General features: G+C 25.5%; 1 protein-coding gene across 1 annotated transcript in view; it reads left to right on the top strand.

Annotated features, from left to right (window-relative positions):
* LOC122521362 (cadherin-87A) overlaps window positions 1-14,671 on the top strand; it is an 81,848-nt gene that overhangs the window by 44,841 nt on the left and 22,336 nt on the right. Inside the window, exon 3 of the mRNA XM_043642031.1 lies at window positions 10,712-10,929. Coding sequence (XP_043497966.1) covers window positions 10,712-10,929 — 218 coding nt within the window. The remainder of the gene's footprint in view (window positions 1-10,711; window positions 10,930-14,671) is intronic.

The following is a 14,671-nucleotide window of genomic DNA, read 5'->3' as shown; positions in this document are numbered from 1 at the left end:
TCGATGAAACTCTCGTATCGATCGTACCGTTGTTTCGACCATTTTTTTTTTTTTTTTCCCTTTTTTGTTTCGTTCTCATCAATTTTTAAAAAATTTAATGGAGGACATGGTTATTCGGATTGGTTGGTTGGTTGGTCGGGATTAGTAGTTACCTTAATGTTTAACTATGACCATTTTGTAATTATAAAATATTCGTGTTATTATTTAATTCAATATTTAATATTCGAGGATTACTTATAATTATTAAATAATTATGAAAGAGTGGTCTAAGACAAAATTTAACAAAATAAAATAAATTTTAGTTATTTCACACAGCACATTATATTTAAAACTAAATTAATTCAACGTAATTTTCACGATATTGTTAAAAAGGAACCGTTAAATAGTGTTTTTTTTTTCAATATTATATAAAATTCATTTAGTGTTCAAATGTAATCCTTTAAATATCTCGAAACAAGAGATAGAACTAGAACTTATTGTTAGACCACTTTCATAATTATAAGCACATTTATTATACGTATAATTTCAAATGATTATTATTTCTTTTAGAGTAATTGATGATTTTGTTATTTATCTACTTGAAAATCAATCGGCATTTGTAGATAAACAAATTGTAAAATATTCGTGATATTAAACTAAATATTATATATTTTTATTATATATTTTAATTATTTTATTTATATATATTTTAATTATAATTAATAATTAAAAGTTGTTTAATATTTCGCTATTTAGAATTAATTAATATAGATTTAAATGAAAATTGTTTTCGATGGTTAGTTAAAATCAAAGGATATTCATTTGTTAAAAGTTATTTAAACAATTTTTATTCATATTTATTTATCATTTTTTTTATTTAATTTAACGTTTATTGGTAATGACATAATGAATTTATTTCATAACGTGTATCGTATAAAGAAAATTTGTAATTTTCAACACTTTTACCTCCGATTGTACCATCCCAATTTAACCATACTTAAATGTATCGAATATTTATATTTCGTTTTATATAAATTATCGATAGCTTTTAATTGCTTGAAATTATCAATTATCCGAACGCATTAACAAGATTTTTAATCCGGCTATAATAAACGTGCAATGCAAAGTGTATAAATTTATTATAAATATTAACCAATTGAAAAGTAACGATGGGGAGTAACGTTCAACTGATTTTTCCCAGTAAATTGTTATATATATATATATATTGGTGTATCTTTTAGTTTTACGCTAAAAAGGAAAATCATTTATTGAGGAAAAATAAACAATACGTGTTCGCGTATCCGATCAGTTTTTGTTTAAAAAACAAAAAATGCAATTAAAACGAACGTATAGATTTGTAATCGTTCCACGATGGTTTATCTCTCTCAATATATTCATTCTGAGGTAGGAAGAGGGTGGGGAAGGGAATAAAATAAAATAAATTTAAATCAAAAAATAACACCGATTGCGAATGAAATCCAACATTAATGAACAATAGATATTATTTTTTATATATATTTTTTTTTCCATAGGGAAAATGAAAACATTGTCAAAAAAAAAAATATGCATCGAACAATTTTGCAAATCAACATCGATGACACGTTGGCTATTTTTCTTTTGTCTTTTTTTTGCGTTTTCAAGTATTCGAAGCATAATTCATTTACAATCTCAATCAATGTGTCGGATGAAAAAAAAAAGGAAAAAAGAAAAAAAAAAGAATAAAAATAAACAAAACAAAAATTATAGGAAAAATAAATGATGCGAATTTTTTATTCCATGCACGCGTCATATTTTAAAAACGATGAATATTATCGAATAAATTTATATTATTTTATTTTTCTTTATTCTTTTTTTTTAATTTAAGTTACTTTTATAGTTACCATAGCATGTCGAGAACACTAGCATGTTCGCGTACTTCAATCATTTCGATAGAAAACAAAAAGTATTTGATCGTACGTTTGAGTTAAGCTTTTGCAATCTTTAAACAAACAAACACACACACACACACACATACATAACCTACACATATACAATGTCTTACAAGTGGAAGCAAACAAACAAGTAAGTAAGTAAGTAAGTGAGTGAGAAGATTCTGTGTGAGTCGTTCGAACAAGTTTCTTGTCTAGTACTATGTCCTCCTATGTATCGAGTGTTCACGTGTACTAACAAGTAAACTCAACTTCCGGTGATCGAAACTTTGTTGAAATAACTACCCTATGGATGGTGGTGGTGGTGGCTTTGTCAAGACTAAACTTAAACGGCAATATATTGTGTATTAAAGGTACACCGATGTTACTCAATCCCTTGTCCAAGAAATTCAACATTTAGATCCAATGATCTTATATTGTTAAATTAATTTTTATTTCTTTTTATTTTTCGATAATATCTACAATTTTATCTTAAAACTTTCCAAAACTTTTCAACCCGGTCGTTCGGATCGTAAATAAAATATCTTTTTTTTTCGAACGTTTTAATTCGAGTTCTTCACGAGTTTACGCATATAATAAAAAAAAACAAAAATTTAATTTTAGTTCAAGCAAAAAGGATTTTTGGAAACCCTTTTCTTCTCGAAAATATCTACAATCTTATCTTAAAACTTTTAACAACTTTTACTTACGATCGTTCGGATCGTAAATAAAATCGTTTCGAACGTTTTAATTCGATTGCTTGTTTTCAAACATCGTAAAATAAAACAAAGTTTAATCAATGTGTTTTGGTGTTAATTATTCGCGAACTTTTGTATACGTGTACGAATTTGCGTGTACGAGTTTTTTGTGAGAAAGAAAAAAAAATAGTTGCATTATATTCCATTAGAAAATAAATTTAAAAACGTATCCGCTATTCTATTTGCACATAAAATAGTAAAATATATTTAAAAACTTTGGTAATTTAAAAAAAATGTGGAAGTTTAATTTTTTTACTGTCTTATTAAATTATTATTATTATTATTATTATTATTATTCTAACGTTCATTTTTAAATCGCTATAAATACTTCAGAAACCATCAAGTTCTTTCTTTTTTTTTTCTTTTCTACTATCTTTGTGGAAATCAATTTAATAGCCATTGGCATATTTTAAAAAATTATTACAAGTCAATAAAAAAAATATTAAATATTCTGCAAATATACGTGTGTGTTTGTGTGTGTGGTGGTGGTGGGTTGTGTGTGTGTGTGTGTATTTTTTGTCTGTGTAAACCGAAAATTTCAATATCGAAAACATCAAGAGGACGAGAATTTTTTTATTAATAAAAAAAATAACACACACACACATATACATCTCCATATCTCTATATATACACTCGAGTACGAGTATCGTTTCAGATTGGCATGTCAGTATTTTTACTTTTTGGTTTAAACTAACTCCCACTCTTTTTTATTCTCATCGTGATATTTATTTATATATCCTATACTTTTTTATTTTATAATATTTTTCTTTTTATTTTAATTTCTTTCTTTCTTTTTTTTTCCCCGAACTCGTATGAACCACGCGTGTACGCTCCTGAGAAAACAATATTTTTTGGTTTCTTTTTCTTTGTACTTTTTATTTTTTATTTTATTTTATTTCCTCGATATGTAACATACACAACGCACACGCATACATATATATATATATATCAGAAATCTGAAGTACTGTGTTTACTAACTAATTACATATTCGTTATGTAAATTTTGTAAGAGAGAAGTTTTCGGGAGTTTCCATTAACTTCGATTCTTTTCCTTTATCTCGTTTTATTATACTTCATTCTACTTCCTATCTTTTCTATCGTTTTTTTTTTTTAAATTTTTTTTTATCTATCTATCTATCTCTCTCTCTCTCTCTCTCTCTCTCTCTCTCTCTTTCAAACTAGTAGCCTAGTTTTTTCCTTCTTTTTCTAGCAATTCTAAAAAACTCCCAAGATGGGCGTTTGTCTCGAACCTTTTTTCCCCTTTTTCCACGTTTCCCCGTTTCCCATGAACTTCAACTTTTTTCGTATAATTCTAACATTCGTCGATCGAATATCCAAGAATTTTGTTTTCCACGGTAATTTACAAAGAGAATTTTCGTCTATTTTCCGTTTGCAAGTTAAACGTAGTCTTAAATATGCATATATTTAATCGTACGATTTATCTTATTCTTCTTCTTCTTTTTCTTTTAACTAACAATAAGAGATTTAAAGGGAAAACGTTGTTGTAGGTTGAATTCTAATCAAATTTAAATAAAAAATAAAATTAAAACAAATTTAAATTAAAATTAAAATTAACAACTAAATTCAAACTTTAAAATACATCTACCGTATAATATAATATTATCACGAATTATACCATTTATAATATTAATTATACTATTAACAATATTATTATGAATCGTGCGCGTATTTTTCAAAAAAAATTTATTCAATTATTATTCAATTCAACGAATTTATTCAATTTTACGTGGATAATATTCTTCATGAATAATTATGTTTTTAAATAAATTAGATATTTACAACTATATTTTATAGAATAAATAATTTAAAATTCAAACTTTCAAATACATTTACTGTATAACATAATATAATATTATAACGAATTATACTATTAACAATATTATTACGATTCGTGCACGTATTTTTCAAAGAGAATTTATTCAATTTTACAATGGGTAATATTCTTTACGAATAATTATATTTTTAAATAAATTAGATATTTACAACTATATGTTATAGAATAAATAATTTAAAATTCAAACTTTCAAATACATTTACTGTATAATATAATATAATATTATAACGAATTATACTATTAACAATATTATTACGATTCGTGCACGTATTTTTCAAAGAGAATTTATTCAATTTTACAATGGGTAATATTCTTTACGAATAATTATATTTTTAAAATAAATTAGATATTTACAACTATATTTTATAGAATAAATAATTTAAAATTCAAACTTTCAAATACATTTCTGTATATATATATAATATTATAAGAACGAATATACTATTAACAATATTATTACGATTCGTGCACGTATTTTTCAAAGAGAATTTATTCAATTTTACAATGGGTAATATTCTTTACGAATAATTATTTTTAAATAAATTAGATATTTACAACTATATGTTATAGAATAAATATAATTTGGAATTCAAACTTTAAAGTACATTTACCATATAACAATATTATCAGATTTCTCTCTCTCTCTCTCTCTTTCTCTCTCTCTCTCTTCAAAGGGAGGGTTGTCGTTTCAAAGAAATGGCAAAGGAAGATTTCGATGCAGTTAAGTGCATTACGAGCTCGACATTGCAGAGATTTTGCTTGCCTGCCTTTAGCAGACTTTCCAAGCTTTCTCTCTCTCTCTCTCTCTCTCTCTCTTTCTCTTTCGTTCTATCTATCTATTTATCTTTCTCTCTCCCTAGCTTTCTTCTCATTGGTTCGCCAAGGAAAGAAATCGGATTTTCGAAGACATGCCTTCCTCGTCTTACCATCAACCAAAGTGCTTCTTCTTCTTCTTTTTCCTTTTCTTTTTCCACTTCTTCTTCTTCTTCTTCTTGTTTGAAGTCAGAAAGATAGAAAGCGAATGAACGAACAAACAAACAAATAAAATATAAAATACAAATTTCTAAAAGAGAGATACAAAAATATAAATAATAATAATAATAATAATAATAATAAAAGAAAATATAAAAGTAGCGTGATTATAGGCTGGTGGGAGGGGTGGGGGATGAGAAATTGGGCAAACGAACAAATAAAAAAGGCAAAATAAAATTCGTAAGCTAGAAAAGTAGAACATATATATATGTATAAAATAAAAACACACGCACACACGCGCACACACGCAAAGTATATAAAATAAACGTAAAAGTGATGACGGACAGGAAAGGAAAAAAAAATGTATTATTCGAAAGGGACATAACTCTAGAATGAAATTCCCTTTTTTCGTTGAGTTGAAGAACGTTGAATTATTTTAGACTTGTTAATGCAATTCCCTTAAAAGCACACTGTGTGCATCAACCTATGAAAGAAAAAGATGGATAGTTTTTTAGAGACTGATAAAAATAGTATTTACTATACTCTCTATACCAACCACTGTAACTTTTATTTCATTGAATATTGCTACTTTGTATGCAATTGTGATATTTTTCTAAAACATTTCGTATATGATATGCATGTGCAATGTTTCGCGTGTAACTATAATAATCCATAAATTTTTACTTCAATTTGTTCTTTTTATTATTATTATTATTATTATTATTATTATTATTATTATTCGTGTATGATTTTGATTGAGGAAATAATTGACAAAAAAAAGAAATAATAATAATAATGATCGTTGAGATATTGTCTTGTTTGAATTTTTTAACGAAAAAAATAGTATACCATAATGATCGATAAATCCTATCTTCAATTATTTAATATATATATATATAATATAAACTCTTGATTGAGAAAATATAATAATTTATATTCTTATTTCTCATCGTGTTTTTATTTTACTTGCATATAAAATTTAATTTAATTTAATTAAAAAAAAAAAAATATACTAATTACAGATATGTTATTATTTAATTTTTTTAACGAAAATAATAGTATACTCATTCGATGTTTCTTCATAATTAGAAAAAAAAAAAACAAGTACTCGAAGATGTATTAAAAAATTTATAAGAATTTTCACATATCGTAATATCGTTGAATAGAAAACGATTGGGGGGAACGAAGGGGAAATGTAAATAAAAACATAGAAAAACATAGAAAAACATAGAAAAAAGAGAGAGGAAAAAAAGAAATAAATAAATAAAAAGAGAGAAAGAGATAGATAGATAGATGAAGCAAGAGGGATTAGATCGAAGTTCGTCTTCAACAAAACATAGTACAAGCATAGTTTTACGACGTAGTTCAGTTACATCGTATATTTTGTAACATCGAATACATGTACAACAACTTGGAGATCATCTAACCATCGTAAATTTCTTTCGATCGAGTAAACGTAAGAACGATATATGCGTTTGCAATATACCTTTACAAAATATAACCCTTATCGATAAACGTAGGGATAGGGATAGGGAAAAAATATATACGTATGTACGTGTATATATTCTTTTTTTCATTTTATGGCTCTTAAAATATAACTTTGAATAAAGGAATTATTTTATTTGTACAAATTTGTTGTTCGCCTTTGTTGTTTTTTTGTTTCTTTGGAATTAAATCGTAGAATTTTTAGCGGTTGTAATATATTTTGTATAAATTTGGCAATTATTACAAAATTATAATATATAAATGTATCGTATCGTATTTTCATTCGATCGGTACTAATTTTTCTTTTTTTCTTTTTTGTTTCGTTTTTTTAGAATTGAATTGTCAAACTTTTAACCACAAACGTAATGTAATATTTAATAAATTTAGAATTATGACACAAAAATATAATGTACAATATATCACATCATATTTATTTGATCGGTACTTCTTTTTTTTTTCTTACAATTAATAATATTTAATTATAAAAAATTATAAAAAATCGAAAAAAAAAAATTAAATAACCCCTCCCCCCCCTTAAATCGAATCACTTTACGTTGTCCAAAGATCGTGAGGCATTTTTTGTAGCGTTTATTTCTATCTTCTGTTTTATTCAATATTTTATAGTAGAATTAACCTCGGTGTAGGTTTTTATTACACACTTTTGCAACGAACCCAATCCTACATATATATATATTTGTAGAGAATTATCGATATTTTATTTATTACAAACATTGATAGAAAAATATTTACAAATACTTATCCGATAAATTACAAGCCTACAAAATATTTACAATAATAATAATAATAATAAAAAGAGTAAAGTAAAAAAAATTCTTCTTCTCTTCTCTTTTTGTTTTTTTTCTTTTCTATTTTCGTTTCTTCCCCATCGTTTTTATTTTCTTCGAGTTTCCTTTAAAAAAAAAAAATAAGCCCATTTCGATTTACGAGGAGCCGTGAAACGGGCCGATGATAACGGGAAAGCTCGTTGCTTGTGAAAGCCGTTCGCCTTTCGTGAGTTTATGTAAAGAAACGATTTTTCTCTTCAAAACGAAAGAGAGAGAGAAGATACGTGTATCGTAAACGAGGAAAGTGGAGGACCGATAAAATGCTTCTCACTATGTCGAAAAAAAAAAGGTCTTCGTTTCGTTTCTCGAAAATGGGAACGGGATTAGTTGGTGAATAAGGAAAAAAAAAAACCAAAAAAAAAAACAAAAAATCAAAAAGCTCTGATCAAAGCTTTCCAAATAATCAATGAAATTTGATTAAAGTTTTTCGAGGAAAAATATAGCAGTAACGCAAATAATTCTGACCAAACAATCAATCGTCGTTTTTTTTATATTATTATTATTATTATTATTATTATTATTATTATTATTAGGGGACAGTGCGTCCCCCTGTTTTAACCCGCTATGGATACTGAAAGTTTCCGACGTTTGGTTACATATTTTTACTTTATTTTTTTTATATTGAATTCAAAAATAAACCCATCAACATCATATGTTTGTTTTCTTTTTCTTTTTTCTTTTTTTTTCGAAAACCATTACAATTTTTTAACAAATAAAATCGATGTCGACAGATTTGACGAGCTTATCGTTATTCCGATTGAAAGGAAAAACGATTATTATTATTATTATTACTATTATTATTATTATTATTATTATTATTATTATTTTATGATTTATGCGATACAGCAGCAATTCGATTGAAATAATAACTAATGAAATATATTTTAACAGAAAATTTTAATTGATATTATTTTCTATCGAAAATACATTACGATTGAGAATATATCGTAATAATGATTTCATAATAATTTTATCCTAATTGTTTCTATTTTTTTTTTATATATATTTAATTTGTACGATACACAAACGAGACGTGACATAAGCGTGAACCATCTCATGTTTCTCGAATATAACTATGATCGATGAAAAAGAAACGAGAATACGTCCTTCGTATTTTCTTTTCTTCATTATTTCTTCCTTTCATTTTCTTAATTTTTTGTTAAAGAAACAAAATGATTAGATGTTACGATCCTTAACGATAATCGAGAAACATGCGTGGAAACTTGTTTCTCTGCCATTCGTTATTTTCCCCTCCGGAGTAAGGAAAAATGTTATTACGAAATAGAAAATATCAAAGTAATAGGAGAAAGAAAATAAGAAAGAAATCCTTTCTCCCTTTTTTCCCTCTACCAAAAAAAAAAAGAAAAAAAAACAAAAATCACCCGTTACATTCTTTTGATGTTACATCGATAGAAATTTTGCCGAGACTTTTTTTCTCCGAAACAAAAAAAAGAAAAGGAACAAAAAAAAGAAAAACTTTTCGAAGTATCTCAACCAAAGCTATGATTACTTCTTTCCTAAACTCACTAACCCTCCTACCCTTTACACCTAACTTTTTCTTTTCTACCAGTTTTCACAAGTTTTCTAATAGTTTTACGATAGGTTCTTTCTACGAGGCTCGTATCTAACTTTCCAATGGTTCTATTACTTTCATTTTAAAATTTTCTTTTTATTTTTTACAATACTTCAAAGAAAGATAAAGAAGGAAAGAAAAAAGAGTCTAGGCTGCCCCCCCCCTCTCCCTCTCCCTATCCTTCTTCTTCTTCTTCTTCTTCTTCTTCTTATTTATTATAATATATTACTTGAACATTTATAAATATTTTTATAAGATAATAACTACGATAAAAGAGAAAGATTCAACTTATAAGACTTCCTTCTTTCCACTCCCCCCCGTGGTTCGAAATTTTAATTTATTTTTTCTTTCATCTTTCATCCCTTTTTTCTTTTTTTTGTGAGTCGCAATAATAAGGCTTTATCGTCCGTTGTAATTTAAAAATAAAACTTATCGCAAATAATATCGAAAAAGAGAACAAAAAATATATATTAATTAATTAACAAGAAATTCAAATTTCATTGTATAATACAAATGATACAAACATTTTATTACAATGCAATATAACGTGCAGTATAATATTATGTCTCGTTTAGAAATATATTATATAATAAGATTATATTACATTTATATATTATACTTCTAAAAATAATTGAATAATTTAATCATATACCCAAAATCCGTTCAAAACATTTCTCTACGGTTAACGTATAATAATTAATTATAATTATATTAAATAACACAATTATATAGAGAAAATTATTATAAGATTCATTACTAAACGCGTATTATTAAACGTCGATGAATTCATTTTGATACGCATCGATTAACTTCATAGGTATAACATTATTAATATTATTATTTACGAATCATTTAACAATTACAAAAAATGAAAGAAATGCAATTGAAAAATTTAATCGTAATCATTGATTACGTCGAAAATCGTTTTAATAATTAATATTATAGACTATATATATATACAGGGTGTCCCATTCAAATCGATCCACTTAAATATCATCAAAACCATTGATGAATGAAAACCTGCACTAATTGACGAATTAAAAAATACATGATTTCATTTAAAAAATGAAAGTTGAGCTTCGTGTGATTTTTACGCATCCACTTACAAGAATAAAACTAATATCAGATAAGATGCCTCCTTGAAGCATTCAACTTTTGTTTAATACTTTTTTTTTTCTATCATCAACAATTTCGAATTTGATCAATTTAAATGAAACCCACACCTTCTATATATATATATATAAAATATTATAGAATTATTTGACGTAAATTGCAATGAATGAATGCATCAATGATAATGAGTTATTTTAATATGAAAATAATTGTATTTGTTTTAGGTGGTAACAATGTGAACGAACCACCAATACTGGAAGCAGGAGGTTACCCTACAGGTTTACCTCTATCAGAATCGACCAAAGTTGGCACGTCTGTGTTCGTCCTAAAGGGCTACGATCCGGAAGGATCGCCAGTGAAGTATGGCATACAACTCACCGACTATTTTGTAGTCGACCCACGCACAGGCGCCATCAAGTTAGCAAAGCCCCTGAATCGTGAGGTAAGAAGTCGATCGTTTTACTCTCACTCGAACTATTTTTTATCTTTTTTTTACTTCATCCCCTATGGGGGATAGAAACAGAAAATAAAAAGAATAAAAAGTAAGACTGATATTTAAAAATCCTTTATCCACGAATAGTCAATTTATCAACAAATATTTTATATATAATATATATTATAAATTATTAAATTATATTAATGTATAATATATAAAAAATTATATTATATATTATATATTATAATTATTTCGAACTATTTTTTATCTTTTTTTTACCTCATCCCCTATGGGGGATAAAAACAGAAAATAAAAAGAATAAAAAGGAAGACTGATATTTAAAAATCCTTTATCCACGAATATTCAATTTATCAACAAATATTTTATATATAATATATATTATAAATTATTAAAATTATATTAATGTATAATATATAAAAAATTATATTATATATTTTTTATAAATTATAATAATATTATATTATATATTATATATTATTATTATAAATAAAATTTATTATATATATGATATAATATTATCTCAAATAATATTTAATTGATCAATGATAGATACAAGATAATCAAGATGAATAGCATATATAATATACATATACATGTTTCCATCTAAAAGAGGACAATTACATATTTTAATAGTTATCTCTTATAAAAAAATCTGTTCTATCTGTTATCTGTTTAAAAAAAACATATATATATTAATTAAACGACAAATTAAATTTCATCGTTCAATATAAATACTATAAACATTTTATTAAAATGCAATATACTGTGCAGTATAATATCATATCTCGTATAGAAATATATATATATATTTCATTTCATTTTATTTTCATTTACTTTAATTAAAGGAAACCCGTAATCTTTAAGAATTCTCTTGAATTTTTTTTTTCTTTTCCTTCGAATTTTTTATTTGGAATTTTATTGGAATCACTTATATAACACTTTTAGTTGGATTTTTATTTTTTACATTAATTAAAATAATAAACCTGCCTGAGAGATTTACAAACGTTTTTGTTTTTACTCTTCTAAATTTTTATAATTTTCATAATTATTATATTACTTATTATTATATATATTAATATATAATTAATAATGATTAAACATTATATATATTTAATAATTTTTATAATTAATATAATCAGAAATATTAGAAGATCAAAATTGATCGTAGTTCGCTACGAAAATGATTGATGACACACTTTTGTCGTTATATTTATATTTTTATTTTATTTTCTATCGATCAATCGTGAAAGATAATAATTATTGTGCGTTTGTATTTTTTCTTTTTTTTTGTTGTTGAAATAATAGGTGGGAGGATGGGGGTGGGAATTAATTGGTTTCATTTAAGCTCGATATTATATTATATTTTAATCTCGTATTTGATTAACCATCGAAAGATTACGATTATGTATATCCAATTTGTAAGTGTTATAATGTTGTTCATCGTGAAATCGGTTTTGGTTGTTGCTGATACGTTTATCCTCGCGAGAATGTAGCGCTTCAGTGAAAACGTTAACGCGTCTCTGGATGCCCTAATTTATGGCACCGCACAAGGTAATCCTAATATCGAGATAGATTATATATATCTATATATATAGATATATATATATATATATATATATATATGTGTGTGTGTGTGTGTGTGTGTGTGTGTGTGTGGGATATGGGTATATGGTAATTATGGAATTAACGAGATAGCACTATGAATATATCCTTAGTCGATTTATATTTAGTAATTAGAGATCGAATTATATTTATATTTATTACTTTCTATTTTAATAATTACATATATTTTGTATTTTTCGTAATAAATAAAATGCAACGCGTATTAAATAAATTTTAAATGATTTTATAAAATAATATCGTTTAACTATATCATTGCTATCACTTAACCAATAAAAAAGCACACCGACCCATATAGAGGGGTCTTCCCATACAAATTATATTTATATTTATTACTTTCTATTTTAATAATTACATATATTTTATATTTTTCGTAAAAAATAAAATGCAACGCGTATTAAGTAAATTTTAAATGATTTTATAAAATAATATCGTTTAACTATATCATTGCTATCACTTAACCAATAAAAAAGCACACCGACCCATATAGAGGGGTCTTCCCATACGAATCAATTTAATATATAAAAATATATCACATTCATTTATTATATAAAAATAATAATTTTGAACGAGTGAATATTGATATTAGAAAAATATAGAAAAGGTAATGGGAGATATTAATGTTATGATTTATTACGAGGAATGATAAAAATATAGTAATCTTTTAACAAAAATATTTCATTACTTTACTCTCCTCTTTCTCTGTCTGTCTGTCTGTCCGTTTTTTTTTTCAAAGAATTTTTCAAGAAAAGGAGAAATAGGAAACGTCTCTGATGATCCTTCTAATTAAGCACGGAAAGCCATCTCCATGTAATCGTAGATTATTAATCCACCGTGGAAATAGGTAAAGGGAAACTATGTATAGATATACATACATATATACATATATATATATAGTATAGGGCATCAAAGGAACGACACGTACACCGGCTTGATACACGCATCGTTATTTCCGCATTAGCAGTAACACGCGAGCATACTCTGCAGCTGCTACTCAACGAAATGCATAAGCTTCAACCAAGTGAAACATTATCGATCGAAAAGAACTTCAAGGATACATTATCTAAACGAACAATTACGAGATAATATATATATATATATAATTTAAAGTTGTTGTTGATTATAATTATATTTGAATATATTTCATGAATTAAGATTTCAGATATATCTACGGTATGATCAGATATTCATTTGTGTGTCTACGTATTCAATGAAAGGTATTTTTTATCAATAATACATTGAAAATGTTAGATCAAATTTGTTGCTCTTTAAAGTGACTTTTTTAAATGAAATCTCTACGACTTATAGTTCCAAAAATATTTCCATGCGTATAGAAGACATTATTATAAACAATTTGTTTGTTTATTAATTATTTATTAAATTGTTACGTTATTTTTATAAATTGTTTGTAATTTGAATTAATTTCCTCTGTGTACGAAATGAGATGAATTAAATTCGAAAAGATTTGTTTGCAACAATTTGTTTATAATATATTGTTTATTAATTATTAACAATAGGAGTAAAAAATAATAGACGAAAGTTTTCCCTTTGAAATGATATATTGTACAATTTTCTACGATTTTTAGTTTCTGAAATATTCTTATTGAAAATGTAAGACGTTTACGTTGACACACTGACCTACATAATTTAATTCAATTACTCATTGGGTCATTGACCTGTTACTATTACTATTACTATTTACTACGATCAGCTGTAGTAATACAATTATGAATGAAAAACTTCAAAAAGCAATATCTTTTGAACGGAAAATCGTAGAGACATGAAACAACAACCACTTTCAAGTAAAAATGATCCTCTATTTATTTATACGTAACAACAATATTGTTATAATAAAATCGAATTTGTTAATAATTTTTTAAACCAAAAAAAAACATTTATCTTCCATCAAAAAGATACAATTACAATGAAATCATACGAGAATGACTATTGGAATGATATAAATTTAATTTGTTTTAATATAATAAATAATAAAAAAGTAAATTTTAAAAAATTTTAATTAAATTTGCGAGTCACACTCGACACGTTGATTAATCAACACCACACAGACAGACAGACAGGCGTCTGTAAATTTCATTATTATTAATTA

The sequence above is a fragment of the Polistes fuscatus genome, unplaced genomic scaffold (genome assembly GCF_010416935.1).
Source record: "Polistes fuscatus isolate 324 unplaced genomic scaffold, CU_Pfus_HIC Scaffold1, whole genome shotgun sequence".
In the NCBI taxonomy this organism is placed as follows: domain Eukaryota; kingdom Metazoa; phylum Arthropoda; class Insecta; order Hymenoptera; family Vespidae; genus Polistes; species Polistes fuscatus.
This window is presented reverse-complemented; position numbering and strand designations above follow the sequence as displayed.